Genomic DNA, 23,991 nt, shown 5'->3' with positions numbered 1-23,991 from the left:
ATACAAAGTCATGAAAAAATAAAACATTTGAATCTTAGTCATGAAAGGTGCTCCAACTTTTGTTGCCCAGAGTTTCTATTGTAGGGCCTGTATTTTTTAATACAGTAAATCTTTATTTTTAACTTTACATACCAGCAAATACACAGGGTTCTACTTTAAAGTATCACAATTACATTAAGTGATGCTGCACAGTACTGCTGCAGTGTCCTCACTTGTGTTGTAATCTGTATCCCTGATGTGCAGTATTATACTACATTAGTCATCATCAACAGTTTCCCTGAGGTTTGCACCAAAGGGATCAATAAAGTTCTATTCCATTCTATTCTATTCTATTCTATTCTATTCTATTCTATCTGTTCTTTTTCTAAGTTTGCAGAATTAAATTAAAAATAAATGAATTTTACAAGAAAACTTTGTTCCCGTTTAAAGACTGATGGAGCGTACGATACAGACACTGAGGATTTTTCATAATTCACATCGTTATGTATCCATACCTGCACTGCTGACTAAAAGAGGACATTCTGCTGCTCTCTCTTCACCACTGATATTCAGACAGAGAGAAATCTTCCTGACTCCATCTGTGAGTTGCTCACACACTGTGAACCCCCTATGGACAGCTTTAGCCCATAAAATATTAATGCTGGGATTCAATTCAACATTCCACCTTAATCTCCTTAACAATTAGGTTGTTGCAGCACACACAATTAGCTTCGTTACACACATGTCTCAACGGTCTTGACTCCTGAGAGAGAATTACAAACCGGGGGTTCGGGGTGGAGACACTAACATCTACACCCAATAACTACAGAATATCTGGGATTTAAGCATCAAATTAAACCTGAGCAGCTGCTCTCTGTGCATTATTGGATTCTTACCATATCTGCGTTGAGGGGGGACACTTCAGCAGATGTTTCCCAGTTCAGTGCATCCTCGATGGGGGCGGCTGCACGTCCAGGTCCCCTACCTGCCCTGATCCCGGCTCCTGCCAGGGCAGAGAAAGAGGCTCACTCACACACTGAGACCTGCCCACCTGTTCACACAAATAACTGCCAGCATAACACAGCTACTGTACAGACAGAGGGAGGACGTCTCAGAGTGCTGCTTTATTCCTTCAATTTGACGCTTCTCAAGAGGTGCAAAGATCTTTTTGTTAAAGTTTGGAGTTGGGGAGCTGCTGCTTGAATAACCAACAGTCAAATACAAATATTTAATTGTAGGTTTATGGAGAATATTTGAAGGGATTTTGGAGAGTAGTGCATCAGATTGCCGAAAGGTTTTACTTAACAAATTCCGTCTGAGGCTGTAGCCCTGAATATTTAATGAATCTAAATTGGTTTGGTTTGTTTTACAAAAGCAAGAACAATAAAAAAAATACCCTGGCTGTTTTAATTTTCTTGCTAAAAAGATATAGTGATCTTGGACTAATTAAAGGGTCAGTCACCCAAATTACTACTAAATAAGATTCATGAAAACAAGTATTTCCTGTTGGCACAATTTTACACATAATTATAGCTGTGAATGATCATCAAATAGACTAATTCCAAAGCACACAGTTTGGACTTGCTGCCTGCACCGACTGGGATGTTAATGTGGACTAAACACAGAAAGAAAGCAGGATGACCATACGGTGTCTCACACTTTATATCCATTTTATTCTGGAATAACTGGAAATTGATGCAGTGAAGAGGTTAAAATCTACAGATTTCTGGGTGTTTTGTGGGTTTAGGGAGACAGTGTTGCAGTGATTTTGCAGAATTGTGCATCAAAGCATCTAAAGTTGTTCAACTATTTTTTTGTTTGTTTTACGAAAGCAAATCATCCTGTCATGTGTCGAAAGTACATCTACATGATATAGTTGATCCTGGACTACCTGAAGTCGGTTACCTATATTAGAATTGAATAAAATGTATGAGTTTAAATATGACTCTAGCTGCAAATCACAGAAATATGAATAATTCCATAGCACACCGTTTGGTTGAGCTGCATGCACTCTCTGTGTTGTTAGTGTGGACGAAACACAAAATGAAAGAACACAGTGTGTCACATTTCAGTTTACTCTGCAGTAACTTAATATTGGTGCAATTAAGAGGGTCCAATTTAAAGAATTTGGGGGTTTTTTTGGTTTTTTTTAAAAAGCTTTTCCAAGGCTGTAAAAGTGAGAGTAGAGAGCAGTAGTGAGAGTTTTTTTTTTTTTTTAATGATCTATTCAATTATGTCATCAAGCCCTTTAAAATAATATGACATCGTTGAATCTTAAACATGTATATATTATTTTACTGTTGGTTAAAGTCTGATGTGTCACTAGAGTCTAAATATTTCTCTGTCAAGTGTGTATTATGGAGATTTTTTTCATTTCAAAGCCTCACAGCAGGATATTTGCAGCAGTCAGTGACATTATTGTGCATACGGATGCTTACCATAATGACAAACATTTATCACAGCAGCTCTCAAAGCACCCATGGATGGAATTTTCTGTGTTTTTTTGTCAAAAATACAGGAAGCAGATTTGATTATTATTTATTTTTGGTATTGTGTTATGGAACTTTATGGGTGAAGCGTTCCATTTCATTGTGATTAGAGCCAAATGCTTTGGGGAACATATCTAAATTAGATTTTTCCGACCAGCATTAAAATTTAATTTGTTAAATATTCTTTTTCCAAGTCAAGTTTCAGTTCAATAGTGACTGTGTGGTAGATTTAAAACATGTGATGGAGCTTTGCCACATGATTGATGATCAAAAGTGTGACTGTCACACACGGAGGACAACATGACTTTAGAACACCGTTTGCGAAACAGTTTGAACGCTGGCTCAGATGCACTGCAGGACATGAATCCTAAACTGCAACCTTTGCATTGTTTCAGATTGTAATTTGGATTTGATCATGTAATCTGAAGAGGTGCAACAACCCTTTGTTAACGTTTGCAGTTGTGGAGCTGCTGTTTTATTAACCAGCAATTAAATATACACAATTGTGTGGGTTTAGGGAAGATATTGTGCATCAGAGTAGCTAAAGGTTTTAGTTAGTGCTGAACTATATGCAAAAAAAAATATATAGAGAGAGTGAATATTTGTTCAGATATTGCTGTAGGAGTGACGATTTTGCTGGTATTTTTTGCGTTTCTTTTCCACTGAAACACAAATGAATATGACAATGTGATTTTTGCTGCAGTCTGAACCAAACAAGCCTCTTTTTTTATGTGTGGAGATTATGATTTGCAGCATCTCTACAGCACCACAAAGCCTCATTTAAACGGTTTGCTGTCACACATTTCGTTATGGCGATTTGAATAGTATTTCGATTCATTCTACTTTTACTGAACAGCTTTTGTGCAGCAAAGTCTGTTTTTGTTCAGTACTGCACAGCTGGATGCTAAAAAAAACCAGGTCGATTGCAGAAAGTGAACCATAATGATGCAACTTCGTCGTTTTCAGAGAAATCGCCTGTTCTTAATCGTACAGAGCAAATATGTGACACTGGATCTGCTGAGTAAAGCATCAGTGTGACTGCGTTTAGATAAAACTCTCTCTCCGTTCCGTTATATTTACCGTTTCTTTTCCGCTCAGTTGAAAATCTTTGGAAACTTTTCTTCCCAGGCGTCCCGTTGAACGTCTGCGCCACAAAACACTACAATTCCCGTCACTGCTGCGACGCGACAGACCGCCATGTTTGGAGTTCTCCACGGAGTTAAAGCCGCCCGCCGGATGGTGCTGAAAACTACATTCCCCTTGAAGCCCGGCGGCTACCAGGAAGTGTCGCTCTGGTTTCCGTGGTCACCGTGAGATCGGTTCGCCGTCGGTTTCCTGCTGCAGTGAGAAGAAGCGGCGGCGTCGAGACAGACTGAAGACTGAGCAGCACCTCCTCCAAAAACTACACCGTACAATGAAACTGTTAGCGGCACCTCCGTCTCTCGACACCCGCTTCGTGACGGTTATACTGCTGGTAAGCTCCTGCGTCTCAGCCATTAACCGCTAGCTGCTTTTAGCCACCAGTGCAGGCTAATGTTAGCTTAAGTAACTGCCGCTGGTTAGTTAGCAGCTAGCTAACCTCTGCTGCCCTGAGACGTGGCTTTAAAAGCGGCTAAAGCGAACCAGCTCACTGTTTGCTGGTGCTGCAGACACTCGGCAGGTTCATTCAAGAGGCCTTTCCACTTTGCTTCACTCCCAGAAACTCCCAGAACTAATCAAATTATCCAGCTGCAGTGCAGCCGGTAGTGTTGTTAGCTGTGCAACTGGCCATAATCCATCTTGTAAAAAATATATATTTGTTCCGCAACACGTAGAATGTGTCAAACTTTAAAAGATAGAGCCAAAGTTACTGATAACTTTAGTTTGAGGAGGGTTACAGCATCCAGGCTAGCATTGGAAGCTAACACGTAGTGACAGCTGTGAGTGAAATGCTAACTTCGAGCACGGCTAGTTACAGGTAATTTACTGGTTTGGTCTTCTGTATTAAATCTGCTTTTTATTTGTTGGTGCGTGGATGCACAAAGTTTGTAGTGGTACTCTTCGTGTGTCTGTGTGTCTCCCTGAGTGATGCTCGCCGGTTGGTGAATTCCTCTGTTGTGGCTCATTCTCATTGGCTGACAACCCGGAACTAGACAGATTGGCATTTTGGCCTAGAATGAAAACTTAAAACTTCTGTGTGAGCAGTAGAGCAGAGTTTTCTCAGGTCTGAAACCACAGCACATGCAGTTCCGCATACTATTCTGCAGCTGTGCCATTGTGTGGGTGCTCTGAAAGCACTGTGACTGTGTTCTGTCCTCAGTGTTGAGAGACAGGTGAACTTTCAAGGAGAATGGGGAACTCTAGACATGACACCTAGAGATGAAATAATTACTCGCCTTGTCAGCCATTAAATTAATTGCTAACTATTTTGATTATCAGTTAGAGAAATTTTCATGAAGTAATAGGTCAAAATTCTTTGATTGCAGCTTTTAAAATGTGTTTCATTTAACCCTCAATGACAGTAAATGGGATATCTTTGGATTGTGGACAAGACATTTGTCATCTTGGGATTTTGGAAACACTGATTGACATGTTTCACCATTTTGTGAAATTTGACAGGTCGGATAAGAAATCCAAATTGAGGAAACAATTATCAGATTAATTGATAATTAAACTATTTGTTAGTTGCTGTCCCAACTGCAATATAATATTATTATTATGAGGTTGGACAAAGGGAGAGATGTAGTTCTTGCGATCTTGTCTTGATTACTTTGTGATTATATTGAATGTGATTGTTTTGGAATAAACTATCAAATATACATTGAGAACGTATTTTGCTCTAAAGATCAGTCAAACAAAGCTTATCCACACGTGTCTCTGCGTTTGCATCAGTATTAATGTTAATGTCCTTATCAGCACAGGTCACATTGTAGTTCAAGAACATATATACTTATTAGCTCTGCAATAATTAATCAATTAGTTACCAACTTTTTAAGAAAAAAGGTCAAAATTGTCTTGTTTCAGCTTTTCAAATGTGAACATTTCCTGGTTTCCTTTCTCCAGAAAATGATGAAATGTTTAATTTCAGTTGATATTGATAATTACTGATAATTTTAATGACCTATTTTTAATGAAGACCAAAAGAAAAAACAAGTTAACTTGAATTTAACCAGCTTGCTTAGAGTTTATCCACTTTAGGCTGTTTCTGAAGGTACAAAGGTAGCAAGGAGCAAGTGCAACCGCCGGTCCGATGCTGGTCACAGCCTCCACCAGGGAGGTCTGCGGGTGTGAATGGAGGTGACAAGAGGCCCATTGGGGGCTTCATTATCAAGGGATTTGATAGACATTATGAGCCAGGCAGGGAGCACGCTTTCAGTTTGTTCATGCAACTGGACTGTTTTTATTCAGTGATTTCATGCTGGTTTGCATCTGATGCATTTGAGTCAAACTATCGAACATACTGTCAAACAATGTTCTTAGTGCTGTTGAAATATCAGTGTTGCTTTATTGCTCAGGCCTGCATCTAAGGATGGCATGTTGGGCTTATGGAAACGCTGGCTTTTCACCATTTTCTGACTTTTCACCGACTAAACAACTCATCAATTGATCAAGAAAATAATCCGCAATGAAAATAAGTCGCAGTTGCAGTTCTGCTGCATCTGTTTGACTATTAAATGATGAGTCAGTAGATGAAAAACAGTACTGAATTTTTTTGTTAATAAGTTAAACATTAACGTCATTCTGAACTAACCTATCTTTTCAAATTTGTGTCATTTTTTTAAATTTTATTTTATTATTATAAATCCTTGTAAATTAAATTTTTGGTTTTGGACTTTTGTTTGGACAAAAGCAATTCAATTTTGTCACCTTGGATTTAAAAAAAAAAAAACTGTTTTGGCATTTCATCAGCTAGAGTATGAATCATTTAATCAAGACTTAATTATCGCTTTTATTAATCGTCAAAACAATAGGTAGCTGCAGCCCTAAATTTACATAAAAATATTCAAACTAAAGTACGGAAAGCACAGCGACAGATAAAACCACCGGGTTGTGTGCGAGCAGGAGTTCAGCTCTGACTGTGTCACTGTTGAAAAAGTTTGCAGTCTTCTTTGCAACTCATATTGACTCTGTGACAGTCGCAGCCTCAAGGAGGATGACCGCTGTATCCTGTTGGAAGAGGAACTCAACTCAGCACATATCACAGCAGATAAACAAGTGTCGCCGGCAGTATTTTTAAAGCTTTGTAACATTATGGAAGTGTGGACTACAGTGGCTGTGGCAGTAGGTGCAGAAAAATACAGCCCTGATGAAATACGCTTTATCATACAGTCTTCTAGAATGTCCTCTTTTCACAGGCGTCATTCAGGCTACAATTACCTTTTTTATTTTTCTGTTTTTGGTTTGTAGTCCTCTCCAACGCTGGTGTTCTCTCGCACATTTCACTCTCCAGTGAATGTCATTTTAGCCCTTAAATTTTCTCCATACCAGCCTCTTTCATACAGGATTCTTTTATGCAGCGTTGTATTCAAAGCTGAGATTCTGAAATCCCCAGTTTGTACATCATAATTACAGCCACATTCTTGTTTCAGCGGTCCAGCGAGGAAGGTGCAGGAGAGAAAAATGGATGTCTGCAGGATTTTATTTTCCTCACAAAATAAAGTTCCCCAGGCAACAGCTAATGTTATGTCAGTGACATTTAATGATGAAGACAAACTGTAATGTGCTTTTTCACTGTATACTTTGTTTTTTTAATGTTTTGACATTTACCACAAAATGATGGCGGATTTATAGTCAGACGTCAGTCATGTGATGTTTAATAATTATATCTCAGAAAACTCTTTGGCGCTCCGCCCAAGGTGAGACTTGGATTTCACTGGAATGCTGTTATCTTTGCTATGAAGCTTCAGAAACCTTGTAGTTGCAGCTCACAGATAAGATGTGACTAAAAGAGGAAGTTTATTTTAAAAAATGTGCAGCGTCACTGTGTGAAATGGCCACATTATTTGAATAATACAAATCGCATTTATACTCTAAACAGTCAAATCGAATTCTGAGGGAGGCTCAGACTATGAGCTGGTGAAGAAGTGGAGCTCATAATTATCTCTGCTGATTTATTCACAAATGACAGCTTCTATAGTTTGGAGATTTGTGGCTTCAACACACCAGAAGACGTGGATGTTGCAGCGCTGCTCAGTAGTGCTAAAACTAATGACTGTTTCCATTGTAGAGGAATCTGTTGATTATTTTCTAAATTAGTCAATTGGTTGTTTAGTCTATAAAATGTCGGGAAAATGGTGAGAACCGTTGATCAGCGTTTCCCAAAGTACAAAAGGACAAATGTTTTGTTTTGTCTGCAACTCAAAGATAATCAGTTTATTGTCACAGAGGAGGAAAGAAACCAGAAAATATTTACATTTAGGAAGCTGTTTGGCTTTTTTCTTTACTCATTCAAGTCAAACTATCAATCGACCATCAGTATCAATAGTTACCAATGAAATTAATAGTGACAGCTAATCAATTAATCGTGGCTGCTCTTCTGGTCAGTGTTTTTTCACATTGTTGAACAGCCACAGTTGAAAATGCCGAGTGTTTGGATGCTTTTATTAAGAAAATGAGGTACATTTAATCTAAAAAGACATTTTCTGAAGGTTCTGGATCAAACAGGGAATACGAAGGCAAAAATAAAAGTTGCTGAATATCAAATCTGACAGCTGGTCAGGCCAACAGTAGATCTTCTCATTTGGTCCAATATTTCACGGACATCTGTACCATGACTGTAATGGTTTGTCAGTGGTTTATCAATATCACATTTGCTAACTGGGCAGTACATAGAGACAGCTTCTGAAAGGTTGCAACCATCAGCCAATTATCAATTGAGCTAAATATTCAATGTTATATTCAGCATTTTTAACCAATTCCTAATAATGAATGTTATTCAGGTTTGTTTTGGAGTTTGTGTGTCTCATAATTTTGACACCAGGATTTAAATTTTAACTGCAGACATACATCGGTTCCAAATATCAGTTGTCACCTCCTTGATTACTAATGTTCGGTATCGACCCTGAGAAACCTGGCGGCCCCTAATCATTTCGATATGAATGTCAAACTGTGTGAAACTCTTCATTTGCATGCACGCAAAAAAAACATGTTCCTGGAAACCACCAGGTTGCACAGGTTCCACAGACACTGTAACTCTGCAGCCAACAACGGACCAAAGGTGGCATTGTTTACGGTATATTTAGCGCAGTACCGGGAACAGCAGGAGAAGAGTCGGACCAGGAAACAGTGGAGAGTTTACACCTCTCAGCTGCACTGGGACTCAGTCAGGGAGTTGGAGAGAAGGTGTTGGTTAAAAGAACATCCTAGCTGCTCAGCGGCTCTCCATAGAAACACACGAAGCTGTTGGTTTTCACTGCATTCTATATCAAAGCAACATCTTTGTGCGTTTGTGTTCTGAGGCCAGAGTGCAGTGGTTTGTTGTTTACTCTGTGGCTCTGTTTTAGTTAACGGTACACTGTAAAGCATCTTCAGACTCATCCCAACACACCTGTACGCTGCTGTCCTAACCAGTGTACGTATGTTTTGTTTGCTAATGTTTCTGCAGGTGATGGGTCTCTCTACTCCTGGAAAACCAGAAATCACCAGTCTGGATACAGGCAACATTGATGACGTCCTAAGTAAGGCTTCAAACTTTATTATTCAAAAGTGTCCTACGGGAGCAGTGTGATTTATTTACTTATTTTTCAATTTGGGAAATACAAGTTAGCCAAAATATACACCACTGTCATATCTATATATAAATGTAACATGTATTAAGTTCCAGCTAGCTGTGTCTGGCAGCTCTTTATTTGCTCCTGCCACATTTCTACTTCCTGTTGGATCCCTTTTTTTTTACTGAAATATGAAGTTCTGTACCTCGATGGAAGCATGACTAAAGAGAGAGAACTTAGAAATATCTCCTGCGCAGTTTAACAAAGTTATAATGCCACAAATCAGACAAAAGATAAAGTAAAAGTTGAATTTCTTTGATTATTGGTTTTACAGAAATGACAAAAGCCTGGAGTCAACATGTACAGCAGGTACCCCAAAGTGTTAACAAATACTGGGGGAAAAAACCTGATGGCTCCACATACTATAGATATTTACTACTTGCATTTTTTCTTTGGCTCCATCGTTGTCTCCTGTCTGCTCTGTGTAAACACAGCCTGCAGTTCAGCCAAACAGCCCCTGACTTTTTGTCATGAGTTGTTTGCAGCTGAGTCACAGATTCTCAGTTGTGCCAAGGAGCAGAGAAGTTTTTTATTTTTACAGAATCTTATTAATGCACACGATTTATTTCTGGCAAACATTTAACACAAAGCATGAAGAATAAAAAGATTTTGACGAACTTTGATCATTTTACTGAAAAAACTGTACGACAGACGAGCGGGAAATCGAACAATTCTTTCTGTTTTTAACAGGTTCTATGGTCTAATCTAAACTAACTTTCTTGTTAAACCTGCTGGTGAGTTTTGAGATTCAGAGGGTTGAAACTGCAAATAGAGAATCAGTATGTTTTCTCGTGTCTTTTGTCATCTAACCATAGAAAAGTAAGCAAATAAGTTGTTGTATATAGATCTGCTTAACATATCTCAGGTAGCTGTGGAAGAACGCATGTTGTAATTGTTTTTTATTTTTTTGGTTTTGCGTCTTTTTAACTCCTGAACTGTGGTTTGAAATAAAGCTCTCCTTTTTCCTGGATTTCTTCCAAACATATTATCCTAATGTCCACACCCATCGCTGCCAACACTCCTGTTCCACGTCATACAGCAGGTGTGGCAGGTTTCAAGGACTCTCTGATAGTCCCTGAACCTTGGTTGAACTTTTCACCGTATAAACGTGTAATTACAGTCCAAATGTCTGTTGCTAAAATGCTCTCTGAGGGCTTTCTTCTTATTTTGTTTTCTTCCTTCAGTGACAGAGTTTATATATAATCAGCCTCCTTAATTAATTTCACCAGCTAAGCATACTTTCATTAGACTATTAGGTGACGTATGGAGGCTTATATTTATGTCCTGTTTGTGTGTGTGCTTCCTTGCAGATAATGCTGGGGTGGCATTAGTGAATTTTTACGCAGACTGGTAAGTGTGTTGTTTCTCTGTCACAGTCGCTGGACCTCTGTGTGTTGTGTCAGTGGTGTTTAAATTGAGGGATGCAGAGCTTCCATCACATTTTGCTGCCATAAATGTAATTTTATTCCAGTTTATTCATTTATTCTTTTATGTAATGTTTTATTCTCACTGACGCCCAAATGGCTCTTCATAAAGGACGGACCATGGATGTGTTATTAAGCAAAATAACTTTTGTGCTGCAGAATTTAGTGTAGTGCTTTATTTTAAAACCACAAAAAGCCCTCTGAGATTAATCCACTGCCTCACACGTCTTCCTCCAGGTGCAGATTCAGTCAGATGCTCCATCCTATTTTTGAGGAGGCATCTAACATAGTGAGGGAGGAGTTTCCTGATACCAAGCAGGTGGTGTTCGCTCGCGTCGACTGCGACCAACATTGTGAGTATCACCGATTTAGTACCACTATTTTATTTTCATATTGACATTAAAAAGAAAATGCCCCCAAAAAACAACATAAACTGTACACTTGCAAGTAATAATCATACCTAATATCATTTAGTGACTTTTTTTTTTTTTTGCACCTCTACCATTTGATCAGCAGCCAACATATTTATTTATAGATTTATACATTATAATAAAGACAAATAAGCTAGCCATATTGAAGCTGAGACTGAAAAATGAAAGTGTAACGATGAAGTCATCATTTAAATTATTATTATTAATGTTGGAGTTGGCATATGTGCTGATCTAAGGCCCTAAACTGCAAACACCTTCATTCTATATATACAGAAAACGCTCATGTGCTGTCCCTATATTTGATGCACATATGTACACATAGATGCCCGGCACACCAAAGCACAGACACATAAACCGCCAGCCTCAGCCTTTTGAGATAAAGCAAATTAAAGAGAATTATTGATGACCTGCAAACTGTTTGAAGACTAATGACAAAACTGCTGCTTCCTGTGAAGACTGCAGGCTTAGAGACGCCCCGCGGGGAGATTGACACCTGCCACACATGCACACACACACCCATTCAGTGTGTGCACAGAGAATATTTACTCTTGGCGGGGGGGCTGCTTTCATGTGGGAGATCAGAGCTCGGAGCTGACTGAAGGCAGTGTTTTCAGACTGAGGTTTAACCGCCGTCTCTGTCGCCGCCGCGCTCCTCATCCACCCATCCCCATGTGTTTTTACTCTGCCTCCTGCTCTTCATCAATTGATTCGTCTTTCTTTGCTTAACTTCTCCTCTGCCTCTTCCCGTGCAGCGGACATAGCACAGCGCTACCGCATCACCAAGTACCCGACGCTGAAGCTCTTCCGCAACGGGATGATGATGAAGAGGGAGTACAGGGGTCAGAGGTCGGTGGCGGCCATCGCTGACTTTATCCGCCAGCAGCAGGTTGACCCAGTGAAAGAAATGCACTCGTTAGAGGAGGTTAATGCTGTGGATGTAAGTGGCAATTAACCCTCGAAATTCTATCTGGGTGCTCCTGTCATGTTTTTACTAATTTTTCACTGCAATGTAAAGTTAAAAAAAAAAAAAAAACAGAACAACCATGGCTAGAAGCAGAGAACTCAAAACCGTCTTCTGTGTGTTTAAAATAAAAAAGCAACAGTAGAATTTCTTCATTATTTTACCCAGAGGTCTTACCAATAATAAAAAAACAACGATGATTAGCTATTTACATTTTTGTATTTGTTTCCATACATGCTTTGTGTAAGCACAGCCTGTAGTTCAACCCAGTTCAGCTGAATAGTACCTGGATCTTTGTCACGTCACTGTTTTTTCCCGCTTTGTCAGTTACTTCAAGTAGCACTGAATTTTTTTGTTATTTTACGAAATCTGTTCAGTGCTAACAGTTGATTTTTAATTTTTAAATGAGACAAAATCCCTCAATTTTTGTCATGTGACTGTCACAGCTAAGTTGCTTCTCCGTTATGCTGAGGAGCACTACATTTTTTTGTATATTGCAGAATTTCTTTTTTACTACCAACAGTTTACTTTGGGTGAATTTTTAAGTGAGATTTAAAATAAAGGGGCTTTGATGTGATGTCATTATATTTAAGTTTGGCTTTGGTTAATTTTCTCAGCAAAACCGTTTGTTGCACATGGTTAGCTCAGAGATTCTCTAGAAGTTGAACATCCAAACCATTTTTCAGTTTTTACAGTGTCTGTCTCTGATAAATGGTGTCATTTTAATATATTTTTAAAATTATATACCATACCTTTTGAACCCTTCAATGGGTTTCCACATCATAAAAAAAGTGTAATTAATGCTTTTCTTAACACGTTTTTTTGTTTGTTTCTTTACTCAACAGAGGAGCAAGAGAAACATCATAGGTTACTTTGAAAAGAAGGACTCCGACAACTACCACACCTATGAAAAAGTTAGCAACATCCTTCGAGACGACTGCACATTCTCGGCTGCCTTTGGGTGAGACGCAGCACCGTCTTCAGATCCACGTGGGGCTCATGTAGTACCCCGTATGTTGAGCATTATTCCTTTTCCCTGCATTCATATTCTTGATCTTCACCCTCTTGCAGCACCGTATCTGAGTCCGAACGCTTCAGCGGAGACAACATCATCTACAAACCTCTGGGCGAGAACGTTCCCGACATGGTCTACCTCGGATCCCTCACCAACTTTGACCTGACGTACGCTTGGGCCCAGGACAAGTGTGTGCCTCTGGTCAGGGAGATCACCTTTGAAAATGGAGAGGTTTGTATATGGAGCATTCTAAGCTTTATGATGATAATATTCTACTACTTTGTGTGTTTGTTTTGTTTTGTTTTTTTTTAGCTGTTTTGGTCTAATATTAGATGTTTAAATATGTATATGTGGATGTAGATGTTTACGCTGAGAAACAGCCCAGAGGGTAGTCATGGAGTCTGTGGGTAGTCCATCTGCTGATCCACAAAAAGGCCCTGACTCCATCTGTCTCGCATGCTTTGTGTGTTATCCAGGAGCTGACTGAAGAAGGAATCCCTTTCCTCATTTTGTTCCACATTAAAGAAGACACCGATAGCTTAGAGAAGTTCCAACATGAAGTAGCTCGCCAGCTCATCAGCGAGAAAGGTGAGTGTCCATCTGTGGCATTGAGTGTGAATTTTCACGTGTATAGAGGCGGTGTTCGTGATGCTGGTGTGTCCTCCCCAGGTTCTATAAACTTCCTTCACGCGGACTGTGATAAGTTCCGCCATCCTCTCCTCCATATCCAGAAAACTCCGGCTGACTGTCCCGTCATCGCCATAGACTCATTCAGACACATGTATGTCTTCCCCGACTTCAAAGACCTCGCGTAAGTAACAACTTTTACTTTCTCTCGTAGCTGATTTTTGCACACGCTCACGTATTATCAGCACCTGATAAGTGATGAACTCTCTGAGCTCTAAACATAGACTGTATAAAAGATGGACGTAGCAACCGGCCCTGAAAAATGAAGCCAACCCGGAAGTGTCAAAAACCTGCAATATCACTACGTCCGCTAGTTGCAGGCTCCAAAAAGCTCTGGCTCCCATAGACTTGAATTGGAAAAGAAGTGATCACAGATCATGAAATACTGCATTCCTACAGCTCAGGATTTTTTTCGTATTAGTTTTCATGGTCAAGTCCAGAGATCAGGTGGCCAATCTGAAAATAAATCAATACTGAATTTTTTAAAAATCGTCAAAATTTTGCGACAAGGGGCGTGGCTGGCTTGATTGACAGTCGGCAGACGATGCAGAGGAAGCGAGCAGAAGGGCGGGCAGAGAGGGCCCGCCTCTCAATCCGTCTGACCAATCACTGCTCCTATGGCTCCGCCCCCCTCCGACGATTTTTGCGTCACTGGCTCCAAAAATCCAAGATGTCAACCAGGAAGTAGCAAAACCCTGGCTTCATTTTCTCAGTGCAGAAACCAACGGGTGACGTCACGGTAGCTACGTCCATCTTTTATGCAGTCTATGGCTCTAAGCAGTTTCTGGGCGTTTCTTACTCTTGTCACATTTTCCATCGCTGTGGGTTCATTTTACACTGCATCATGAAGTCCTGCACCTCTATGGAAACAGAACCACCACCATGAACAGAAGGAGAGAGAGATGTGTTCTGTTGCAGTATGACACTCTTGTACTGCCATACATCATGAAAAATGTTAAATTTCTTTGCGCATTGTGCAACATTTTCCAAGTTCCCACAAATGTTACCAACACTGGAAAAAAAAAAATGGCTCTAAAGAATCTGAAATTGTTTAAATTTTTCCAACTTCTCCAAACTGCATTTTTCACACTAGTCTGTACATTAGCTCTAGAAACGATTAATCACCATGTAGAATGTATGTATATCATTTTTGAGCCATGCTGCGTTTGTTTTATTCATCAAGTAGGTTTTGTTTCCCTCTCAGTCTCGTTCAGTTGTTTCTATATTAGCCACCTCTCTGCTCTGTGTTAACACAGCCCGCAGTTCAGCCGAAAATCCACGAACTTTACTCACAAGACTCTTGATTGTGGCAGAGTCACTCGTGGCTTCCCAGAATTATTTGTTTTTCTACACAACCTGTTTCGAGCAAATGATTTATTTTTGCCCTTTTTCTTTTAACGAGGCATGTAATATATAGTCATTTTGATGATTTATCACAATTTTCAGCTTAGATTTGTTTAGTTTTCCTGGCTAAACAGTCCCACACATGTGATTTGTTTGTTCAAAATCCGATGATTCTCTCTGTTTTTACAGTTTCTGAGTTTTAAAGATCACACATTGGCAGGTTTTGGGGTCCAGAGGCTTCACTTTGTGTTCATTTCAAACAGCACTAATAAATCATCACATCCTAATCTCTGCATCTTCGTACAAACGTTACTGAAAAGTTTTGAGAAATAAAAGCATGGGCCTGTGCGCGTTTTCATACAAATGTAAATGAATCCGTCCACAATTGCTCTCATCATTTACAAATGAATCATTCCTGTGTCCAGCTTGATACATTCAACATTCTTCTGGATATTTTTTGAGGGATTATTGCCTGACACTGATGAGCTAAATGATGTATCATTCACCTGCATGTGTAATTGTCCGTAATGAGATCTGCTCTTGATAAAATTAAGTCAATTTTGCTGCACACAACACATTCACGCACGATAATCCACACCAGAGAAATGTCACACCTCCTAAAATCCGTCCTTTATGAATGGGCCAGGACACTGGAGCTAATGTGACATGATTTGGCACGTGCAATAAGTGCTAAACTAATCCAGTCTAATCTAATTTAATCTTATTTATTCTGCCCCCCACCACTCTGCCTCCCCCCGTCCCCAATCAGAGTCTGATCAGATAGACAGCAGCCCCGAGGACTGACTGGCCCTCCACAACCTAATTACATCACATCACCACCGCATGTGGCACACAGCTTGTAATTACATTAGCACAGTGTATGGTATAGATATATATGTGTGTGTGTGTGTGTGTGTGTTGTTCTGACACGCGGGGTTTACTGTGACTGGGGACCAGCGACAACAGCTCATGACCTGTCGGTAGTGAGAACACTTCACAGGATGGCGCTGATATGGATTAATGCTGCCTGATGACATGTCCGCGGGGACAAACGTCCTCCGCTGCTGCTGCCATGAGCTGTTTTATCTCATATCACCGCTTAATTCCGACCTGCTCTGTAGTTTGAGCCGCTCTGCCGTCACTGTCGGACTTTGTGCGCAGGAATGTGCCAACGAAGTTCAGCCGTGTGAAATCTCTCAGTTTGCACTTCTGTAAATGAGATTTCAAAGGAGGCAGAACCAGCAGCTCTGTAAAGCAGTTTTGTGGCAATGGATAAACCGTATTGATGGGCGCCTTGCAAAACATGAAGCGTCACCACAACAACTATTTAATCTTGAGAGTGGATACGACGTGAACAGATGAGTTAGATTAGGTCTGTGTTGTAAACAAATGTGTTTTGAGGTGCGAAGTGAGCTGTGTTTGAACAGCTGATAGATGAGCAGCTGAAGGCTCTGGCAGCCACGATGTTGAGTCTAAAAGTTGAGACAGATTTCAGAGCAGCAGAGGAACATTTTAAAGCACAGGAGGGGGTGTGTAGGGATGGAATAGGTCTGAGAGGTGTGCAGGGTGAAGGAGTCGAGCTTTCTAATGTGTCTGAATGAGGAGGGAGTGATGTGGTCGGTGGGTTTGGTGCTGGTGATGGTCTGAATAGTAGAGTTCTGTAGTTTTCTGGATAGAATGGAGTTGCAGGCATCAGTGTGACCAGGGTGTGAAAGAAAAGGACAAACTCTGGAAATATATGTGAAAACAGGCAGCACATGAGATGTTATAGCTGTGGGGGTTAAAGGAACGTGTACCATCCAGTGTGGCTCAACGTCTTGAAAGTGTGGACCTAAAAGTCTCAGAACTTAGAGTTTAGAATGAGAACAAAGGCTTTCTGATTCCAAATGGGTGGATTTATTGTGTCGCGACGTACATTAGCGTCCCGAATTTGCACCCAAACTTTCATTTCTAACAATCAACACAACTTAAATAATGGTAAACAAGGGTGGAATAAAGAAATCAAAGGAATTTTTTTTTGTTTTAAAAGAAAGAGACATGAAACAGCCTTAAAATATCGCTCAGAAAGACGAAAGGTGCAGAGAAATCAAACAAAACCTCAGAAAAAATTACGAGATGTAGTTTAAGAATACTTCTCTGATGATGTTTCTTTTGTGTTTTTCTTCAGTGTCCCCGGCAAACTGAGACAGTTTGTTTTGGACCTTCACTCCGGTAAGCTCCACCGAGAGTTTCACCACGGCCCCGACCCCACGGACAGCACGCCTGGACAGGTCAGTCAGCAGCATCGGCACGCATCCTGGAGTCGCTCCTCGTTTCCACATAGCTCTGCTTTATAGTTGGTGTAACGTACAAGCTGTTCCCCCGTATAGTTTAATAAAAGCAATGCATGAGGATGGAAACTTTGACACAGCCGTACAAGAGAGGCTAATCAGAGGTCAGTTTTTACCATCCACTTTAATGGAACATGTGCTTAGAACATAAAACAGGACCAATAATATACAAGGTCTACTTCATAAAGTTCTCAGTGTAATAGTAGAAAGATTGTTCTTGCATTATTTTTAGTCTTTAACTTCTTCAAGCAAATCGCAGTCCCTCACAGCTCTAAGCCTTCCTCACCTTTTTTCTGTCGTTGCTGCGAACTGTAGAGTTTTTGTGGACAGTGATGAAAGGCTTTATGATATGCAGTTCCACCCCTTGTTTCTGGGTGAGATAAAGAACTTTCTGAAGTACTCTCGTGTGGTAAGAAATCAGGAAGGTTATCCTGCCACACATGGTGAAACATGTTCAATGAACCACTGCAGCATGTGTGTTCTCTGTATGTTGCACAGTCAGCATGTGTTAAACTTGCCAAACCAGTTTCTTTACACATTTACCTGATTTGACTGTCAAAAAACTGCTGAATAGCCTGTTAGCTAATTAAGTTTTTCAACTTCCTGGCACACTAACCAGTCACAAAAGTTAAACATTTTCAATGTCCTCAAGGGAAACTTTTGAATAAGTGGACTTCCAGTTAAGTCGTGCGCGGAGGTGTGTGGAATCGAGGCGCCGCTGAGAGCTGTTTCTGTCGTGTCATGTGAAATTCGAACGTTTGTTTTGAATTTTTGTCAGGAGGAGACGGGCGGAGAGATGGCCAGCAGCCCTCCGGAGAGCTCATTCCAGAAGCTGGCGCCCAGCGAGACTCGCTACACCATCCTCAGACGGGACCGTGACGAGCTGTGACCTTAACCAGCCTTCCAGTGATCCTGTGACTCAATGCCACGCCCCGGGGTCAGGGAGGGGGGGGTTAGGGTTGGGACAGGCCGGCGGGACAGAACAGCAAACACCCAACACCCTTACCGGAGAACGAGATGAAGAGGAGAACGAAGGGGAGCGAAGAAGAACAGGAGGAGGAGAGCGCAGTCCATGACACACCATGTTGGAATAACCTATATTTTCATAACTCTTTCACGTACAATTTTTATTTTGAATTTAAAAAAAAAAAAAAGGAAGGGGGGATAAAGAAGAAAAATGTGTGTGGGCAGAGGGGTTAGGGGCATTAGGACAACGAGAGTTCTTACTTTTATTTTTCGGAGGTTGTAAATATGTTTGTGCTACATTGGAATCTCAATGTCAGTCTAAATTAAATGCAGAGTTTTTCTTTATTTTATTCCTTTTTTTTTTTTTCTTTTTCATCACCCTGCTTTTTGTAGAAAGAAAAAAAACAAGAAGAAGCAGCAGCAAACCAACAGTTCCCTCACTCCAGTTGTACGGTTCTTATCTGTGGGTAGTTCAGCCTGTCTGATAGGAGATGCTTGTTTAGTCTCACTGACCTCATGGCTGCATCTCAATACGACCAACTCTAGTTTGATTCATTTTGTATAGCACAAGTTATAACAATATGCCTGTTTTTGAAGTAGCTTTATCTCCGTATCTTCTCCGCACACACAGAAGGAATAGAGAACAACTCGATTTCAAATCAGACACGGAAGATAAAGAGACTGAGCTACTCCAGCTGATTGAGATGCGCCCCTTTTCTCCGCGGTTATAGATTATGATGTCTCTTACAGTGCTTATAAAAAAAAGAAAAAAAAAATTAACTATTCCTGGGATCTTTTCATGTTTTACTTTTTTACAATATTGTGCCACAGTGGATGCAATTTTTTTTTTTTTGTTTGTTTGGTCACCAGTCAGCAGAAAATAATTCAAATAAGAGAGCTTTTTGGCTTTCGTACTACATAAATACACCCCCCCAAAAAAACCTGAGAAGCCTGGTGGTGGCAGCAGCATCATGCCGTGTGGAGGCTTCGCTGCAGCACGCCCTGGACGTCTTGTGATGGCGGAGAGGGTCGAATGCATGCAGCAGGATCAAATACACAAGGACGATATTAGTTAAAATCAAAGGAGGGTTCAGACAGAATTTGCTTACATGACTAGAAAATGGGATTGTGATGTCTACAACTGTTTGAAACCTATCCTTTTAAGCTTGAGGCTGAAATTGCTGCCAAATAAGAAGTGTATTTATGAACACTGCAATTGATCCTTGTTTTATGTTAGACCCTCTAAAGCATATGAACAAAAAGTGGATGTAGCTGATGGATGCAATCAGAAATTTTCTCCCCCAAAATCGGTCTCCTGCTCTGTTGATAAGTGTCTTAAAGTCTAATTAAATCCACATCTGTAAAATGGTAAAATATTAAACGGTCAGAAGGGCTGGGTACTTTAATGGGCAGGATATTTTCCATAAACGCCCCCTGAGTTGTTCTCCTGTTTGGAAAATGGTTGTACTTTAAAATGAAATTGTTTTTGCTGTTACCTGTCGTTAAATGTGTCATCACGCTGGGGGAAGAAGAGGAAGAGACTGTCCCGGTGTCTTACAAAAAGGCCGAAAGACAAGAGAGGGGGAAAACCCAAGCGACGGAACGGTGGAAATTCAGTCTGCCACTTTATACGCGTTGTTCTCTTGTCTCTTTATATGTCTTTGAGGTTTTGGTACAAGTCTAGACCCCTGAGAATCCAAAAAGTGGACTACGAGTTTTGGGGACCCATTGCTAAGTTTGTACTGTGCGTCCTGCCCTTCCATAGAGGCCAACAGATACCTGCATAGTGACATATCAGCCCACATACAGAGCTACGGGAGGGGGGGAGTGAGTGTGATGCCATTTCTAAATCAGTCATCTCAGACGGGAAGAAGAGTTGAAAAAGTAAATTAAAAACCATTTTACAGGATGTCGTTGTGCCGTCTGATGCTTTCAACGTCGGTTTGTCCAATGATTGACAACACGGTTGGAAAAGAGACGTTTTATTTGGCAACAGCAGTGTAATAATCCATACACGGCAGGTTTCTGTTCTCCAGTCCCCGAAGTGATCTGGAAAGTGGCACTTTGGCTCTTTTTTTGTGCAATTTTGCTGCATTAATTCACAACATAACTTACAGTATACAGCAGACATGAGTACACCCCTGTGCAATACCACCTAAATGTCAAGTGATTCAAAACTCTCACCTCTCAAACTCGTCATTACCTCAGAGTTAATCTGAAGAGTTGTTTCTCTTATGTACAAAAACAAACACTTAACACCTAATAGACTATATTGAAACCACAGGCACCAAAGTGGAAACACCTGTGATGTTAAATGAGCCTAACCGCATGAACATGGTTCTAACGTGAGCTGTGAACACCAGAACCTTCTCAGTTGTGGAACTATGAGCTGTTTCTGTCTGCATGTCTGCATCATGGCTCCACATAGAACAGAGCTGAACAGATGAACTTAAAAAAAAGAAAGAAAGAAAAACAATACAGGAAGATCACTGAGCAACTGAAAAAAAAAGAAGTGAAACACAGCTGCAGCAGTAATCAGGAGTTCGACAAGGAGCCATAGTAGCACTAATCAGGGCTGCAGTGGTCGTCCTCCTACAATGACTCCACAGACAGTGAACTACTTTCACAATCCAGCTGTGAAAAACAGACGACGGCTGCTTCAGACTAGACTCAGAGGTTATCAGTGGAAATCAGTTTCATTGACAGCTTAGACGGTGTGAAGGACACTTTATGACTTCAACCTGTACGAACAGTGTCCGTGAAAAATCCTTTGCTTGCTCTTCAACACAAAACTGTCAGATTGGACTTTACTAAAAAACATTAAAAGACGCCTGATGAATGTTGGAGAACATTCTTTGGTCAGATGAAGATAAACGTGTTGGGCTCAGATGGAGTCCAGATGTTTGGTGTGAACCTGACCAGGACCACCACAGTGGATGCATCGTCCTGACAGTGAAGCACGGAGGTGGCAGTATCATGATATGGGGCTGCACGAGTGCAAAAGGTGTTGATGACATTTATGGATGAATGTCTGAGGATAAACCAGAATACTGTCTGACTAGATGACTCCCAGTCTAGAATATCCAGCATAATTAAGTTCCTATGGTAGAGCTCGTATTTTCCATCCATCCATTATCTATACACCGCTTAATCCTCACTAGGGTTGCGGGCGGTTGGAGTCTATCCCAGCCGACTTATGGTGAAGGCAGGGGACACCCTGGACAGGTCACCAGTCTATCACAGGGCTACACTTAGAGACAGACAACCAAGCACACTCACATTCACACCTACGGACAATTTAAAATCACCAATTAACCTCAACATGTTTTTGGACCTTGTGGGAGGAAGCCGGAGAACCCGGAGAGAACCCACGCTGCATGGAGAGAACATGCAAACTCCACGTGAACCGGCGACCTTCTAGCTGCGAGGCGACAGTGCTAACTACCAAGCCACCTTGCAGCCCCCAGTCTAGAATATTCCAGCATAACTAAGTTGCTATGGTAGAGCTCGTATTTTAAACACAGTAAATCTAAAGTCTTAGTTTTTATTTTACATAAATACCTGATTGTTCAACTTGATCAGTTGCTGTCAGGTGACACAGTTTAGACTAGTGTGACATTTAAGTCATATTGCACCGTTGTATACTGTCCCACATACTTTATATAAATATTGCGACACTTGTTTTACAACAGGCTTCACATTATTTTCTGCATAAAGGAATATTGAGGCGTGACAGCTGGTAAACCTGAATATTAGAGAAGAAGTTAACTTAAGGAACATGGACTAAGTGCCCTCACGTAGTTGTTCGGTTGATTTATTCAACCATCACTTCTTTTTAGTAAAGAGTTGTGCTCACGGCCGTGTCATGTCGGCCAACCCCACACTAAAAGCTGTAGTGTAAATAGCTGTTTGGCTGAATAAAAAAAACAAGTTGTGTGTAGAAAATTAGATTAATGTCCTCACAGGGACACCATTCACGCTGGAACGTCAGCGTATGTGACTCTCGAGTAAGGCTGTTATTACATACTTGTTGGACACAGTGCTTGGTAACAGCAGTGCTTAGCGACGTCTGAGTCCGTCAGTTGCTTTCAGGAGCCTTCGTGATTAACCGGCGGCCGGGCTGAACTGGGCCCGGTGGGTCATTTGTCTTTGCTTGGCTCTGGTTCGTCTGGTGGCGGTGGTGCTGTCAGTCGTTTCATCTGTAGATCCACTTGGGCTCGGCGGTGTTTCTGGACCAAGTTGCCGCCCGCGAACCCCAGGGCGCCCCCTCCCACAGCGGCAGCCACCCCTGCAGCTTTGAACCCAGCCAGCAGGCCGAGCGGGCCTCCCAGTACGCCGCCCAGCAGCGCCCCGGCAACCGGCAACACCGCCAACTTGTAGCCCACCGCCTAGAGAGACAGCGAGAAGAGATATGTTCTGGTTTAATTTAACACACACACACAGACACAGACACACGCGCACACACGCACACACACCTTTGGAGGCTTTAGCACTTTGTGGCTTCAAGACAGTCTGCGATAGAGTTCGGATGTGTCTATCCTTTCATGATCACACATCAGCACCACAGAAGGAGGAAGGAAGCAAAATAAAAAGACACAAACAAGCCTGCATGTGTAAATGTGAGCCGACGCCGCCGTGGCTGCATCAAAGCGTTTTCATTATCTTTATTTAGGACGAATCAGAGAGATGTGGCCTGTGTGTTATTACAGCTGTTATCATCAGAGTGGAAGGTGCTATTTGCTGATGGCAATTAATGACTGATTCTCTGACCATCCACACACACACGCACACACACACACACACTTGATTAACACTTCACCATTAAATTAATGCAGTTCAAAAGCTAGCATTGCTCGTCCCCACCCCTGTGGCAGTTGAGGGAAATTTTAATTTCATCTGAGCCGAGTTAAAAGGACTCAGGTTGTGGAGGATGGAGGAAATGCTGGTGTCGTGTGGCCACATGCGTGCGTGTGTGTGTGTGTGTGTGTGTGTGTGTGTGTGTGTGTGTGTGTAATGCTGTTTGACCTGATGACAGATTACAAGCTTTCAGACACGCTAAAACATCTGACATCCTTCTCATCTGCTTTATCTCAGCGCACCCCCTCATCTAATGTGCAGCCCACTACATCCAGCTGCAACCTTACAGGGAGGTCAGCTTCTCCGTTTACAATTTAGGTGCATTTACTTGAAATCAAACCTCTTTTTTTTTTTTTTTTTTTTTAAACAACAGTTATGAATAAACAATAGGAGCAAAGTTCAGAAAAATGAATTCCTCACTCACTCATCTGGAATCTTGCTACACAGGTAGTTTTGGTTTTATCTGTTTTTTCAGCCTGATGTTTCATCTCAAGACGATGGTGGCATGCGGAAGTTTTAGCAGCAATAAATCACAATCAAAACAGCAGGAAGAGGGTTTTTAGAGTTTTGTTTTCCACATATACACACATTCAAAATTTCTAAATTTGGGCATCTGATATCAGACGTAGAAGCAGAAAAAAAAACTGGATCAAACACTACAATTCATAATTAACCTGCTCAAACACATTTATAACGTAATAACAATAAAAATATCGCGTCAAGTGTAATTCCAGAGAAAATGTCCACAGTGGTCTAGAT

The 23,991-nt window shown here is 41.0% G+C and overlaps 3 protein-coding genes across 6 annotated transcripts in view; 1 reads left to right on the top strand and 2 right to left on the bottom strand.

Annotated features, from left to right (window-relative positions):
• The window catches only part of invs (inversin), a 41,730-nt gene extending 38,094 nt beyond the window's left edge, over positions 1-3,636 (bottom strand). For all 3 annotated transcript variants that reach the window (XM_008289917.1, XM_008289918.1, XM_008289919.1), the window contains exons 1-2: positions 3,549-3,636; positions 876-982 (exon numbers count right to left, since the gene is read on the bottom strand). In XM_008289917.1, the coding sequence (XP_008288139.1) occupies positions 876-878 (3 nt within the window). In that variant the 5' untranslated portion in view covers positions 879-982; positions 3,549-3,636. The remainder of the gene's footprint in view (positions 1-875; positions 983-3,548) is intronic.
• A 160-nt stretch (positions 3,637-3,796) lies between these two features.
• erp44 (endoplasmic reticulum protein 44) lies at positions 3,797-20,284 on the top strand. The gene is made up of 11 exons (XM_008289916.1): positions 3,797-3,942; positions 9,052-9,124; positions 10,528-10,567; positions 10,879-10,994; positions 11,825-12,009; positions 12,879-12,994; positions 13,105-13,279; positions 13,525-13,636; positions 13,718-13,859; positions 17,247-17,349; positions 18,188-20,284. Exons 1-11 carry the CDS (start codon positions 3,883-3,885, stop codon positions 18,296-18,298), a joined length of 1,233 nt encoding a protein of 410 aa, XP_008288138.1. The 5' UTR covers positions 3,797-3,882; the 3' UTR covers positions 18,299-20,284.
• A 1,524-nt stretch (positions 20,285-21,808) lies between these two features.
• stx17 (syntaxin 17) overlaps positions 21,809-23,991 on the bottom strand; it is a 19,261-nt gene continuing 17,078 nt past the window's right edge. For both annotated transcript variants that reach the window (XM_008289914.1, XM_008289915.1), the window contains exon 7: positions 21,809-22,763. In XM_008289914.1, coding sequence (XP_008288136.1) covers positions 22,515-22,763 — 249 coding nt within the window. In that variant the 3' untranslated portion in view covers positions 21,809-22,514. The remainder of the gene's footprint in view (positions 22,764-23,991) is intronic.

This window comes from Stegastes partitus, unplaced genomic scaffold (genome assembly GCF_000690725.1).
Source record: "Stegastes partitus isolate 25-593 unplaced genomic scaffold, Stegastes_partitus-1.0.2 Scaffold645, whole genome shotgun sequence".
NCBI lineage: Eukaryota > Metazoa > Chordata > Actinopteri > Pomacentridae > Stegastes > Stegastes partitus.
Note: the sequence above shows the minus strand (reverse complement) of the source record. Positions and strands in the feature narration are given on the sequence as shown.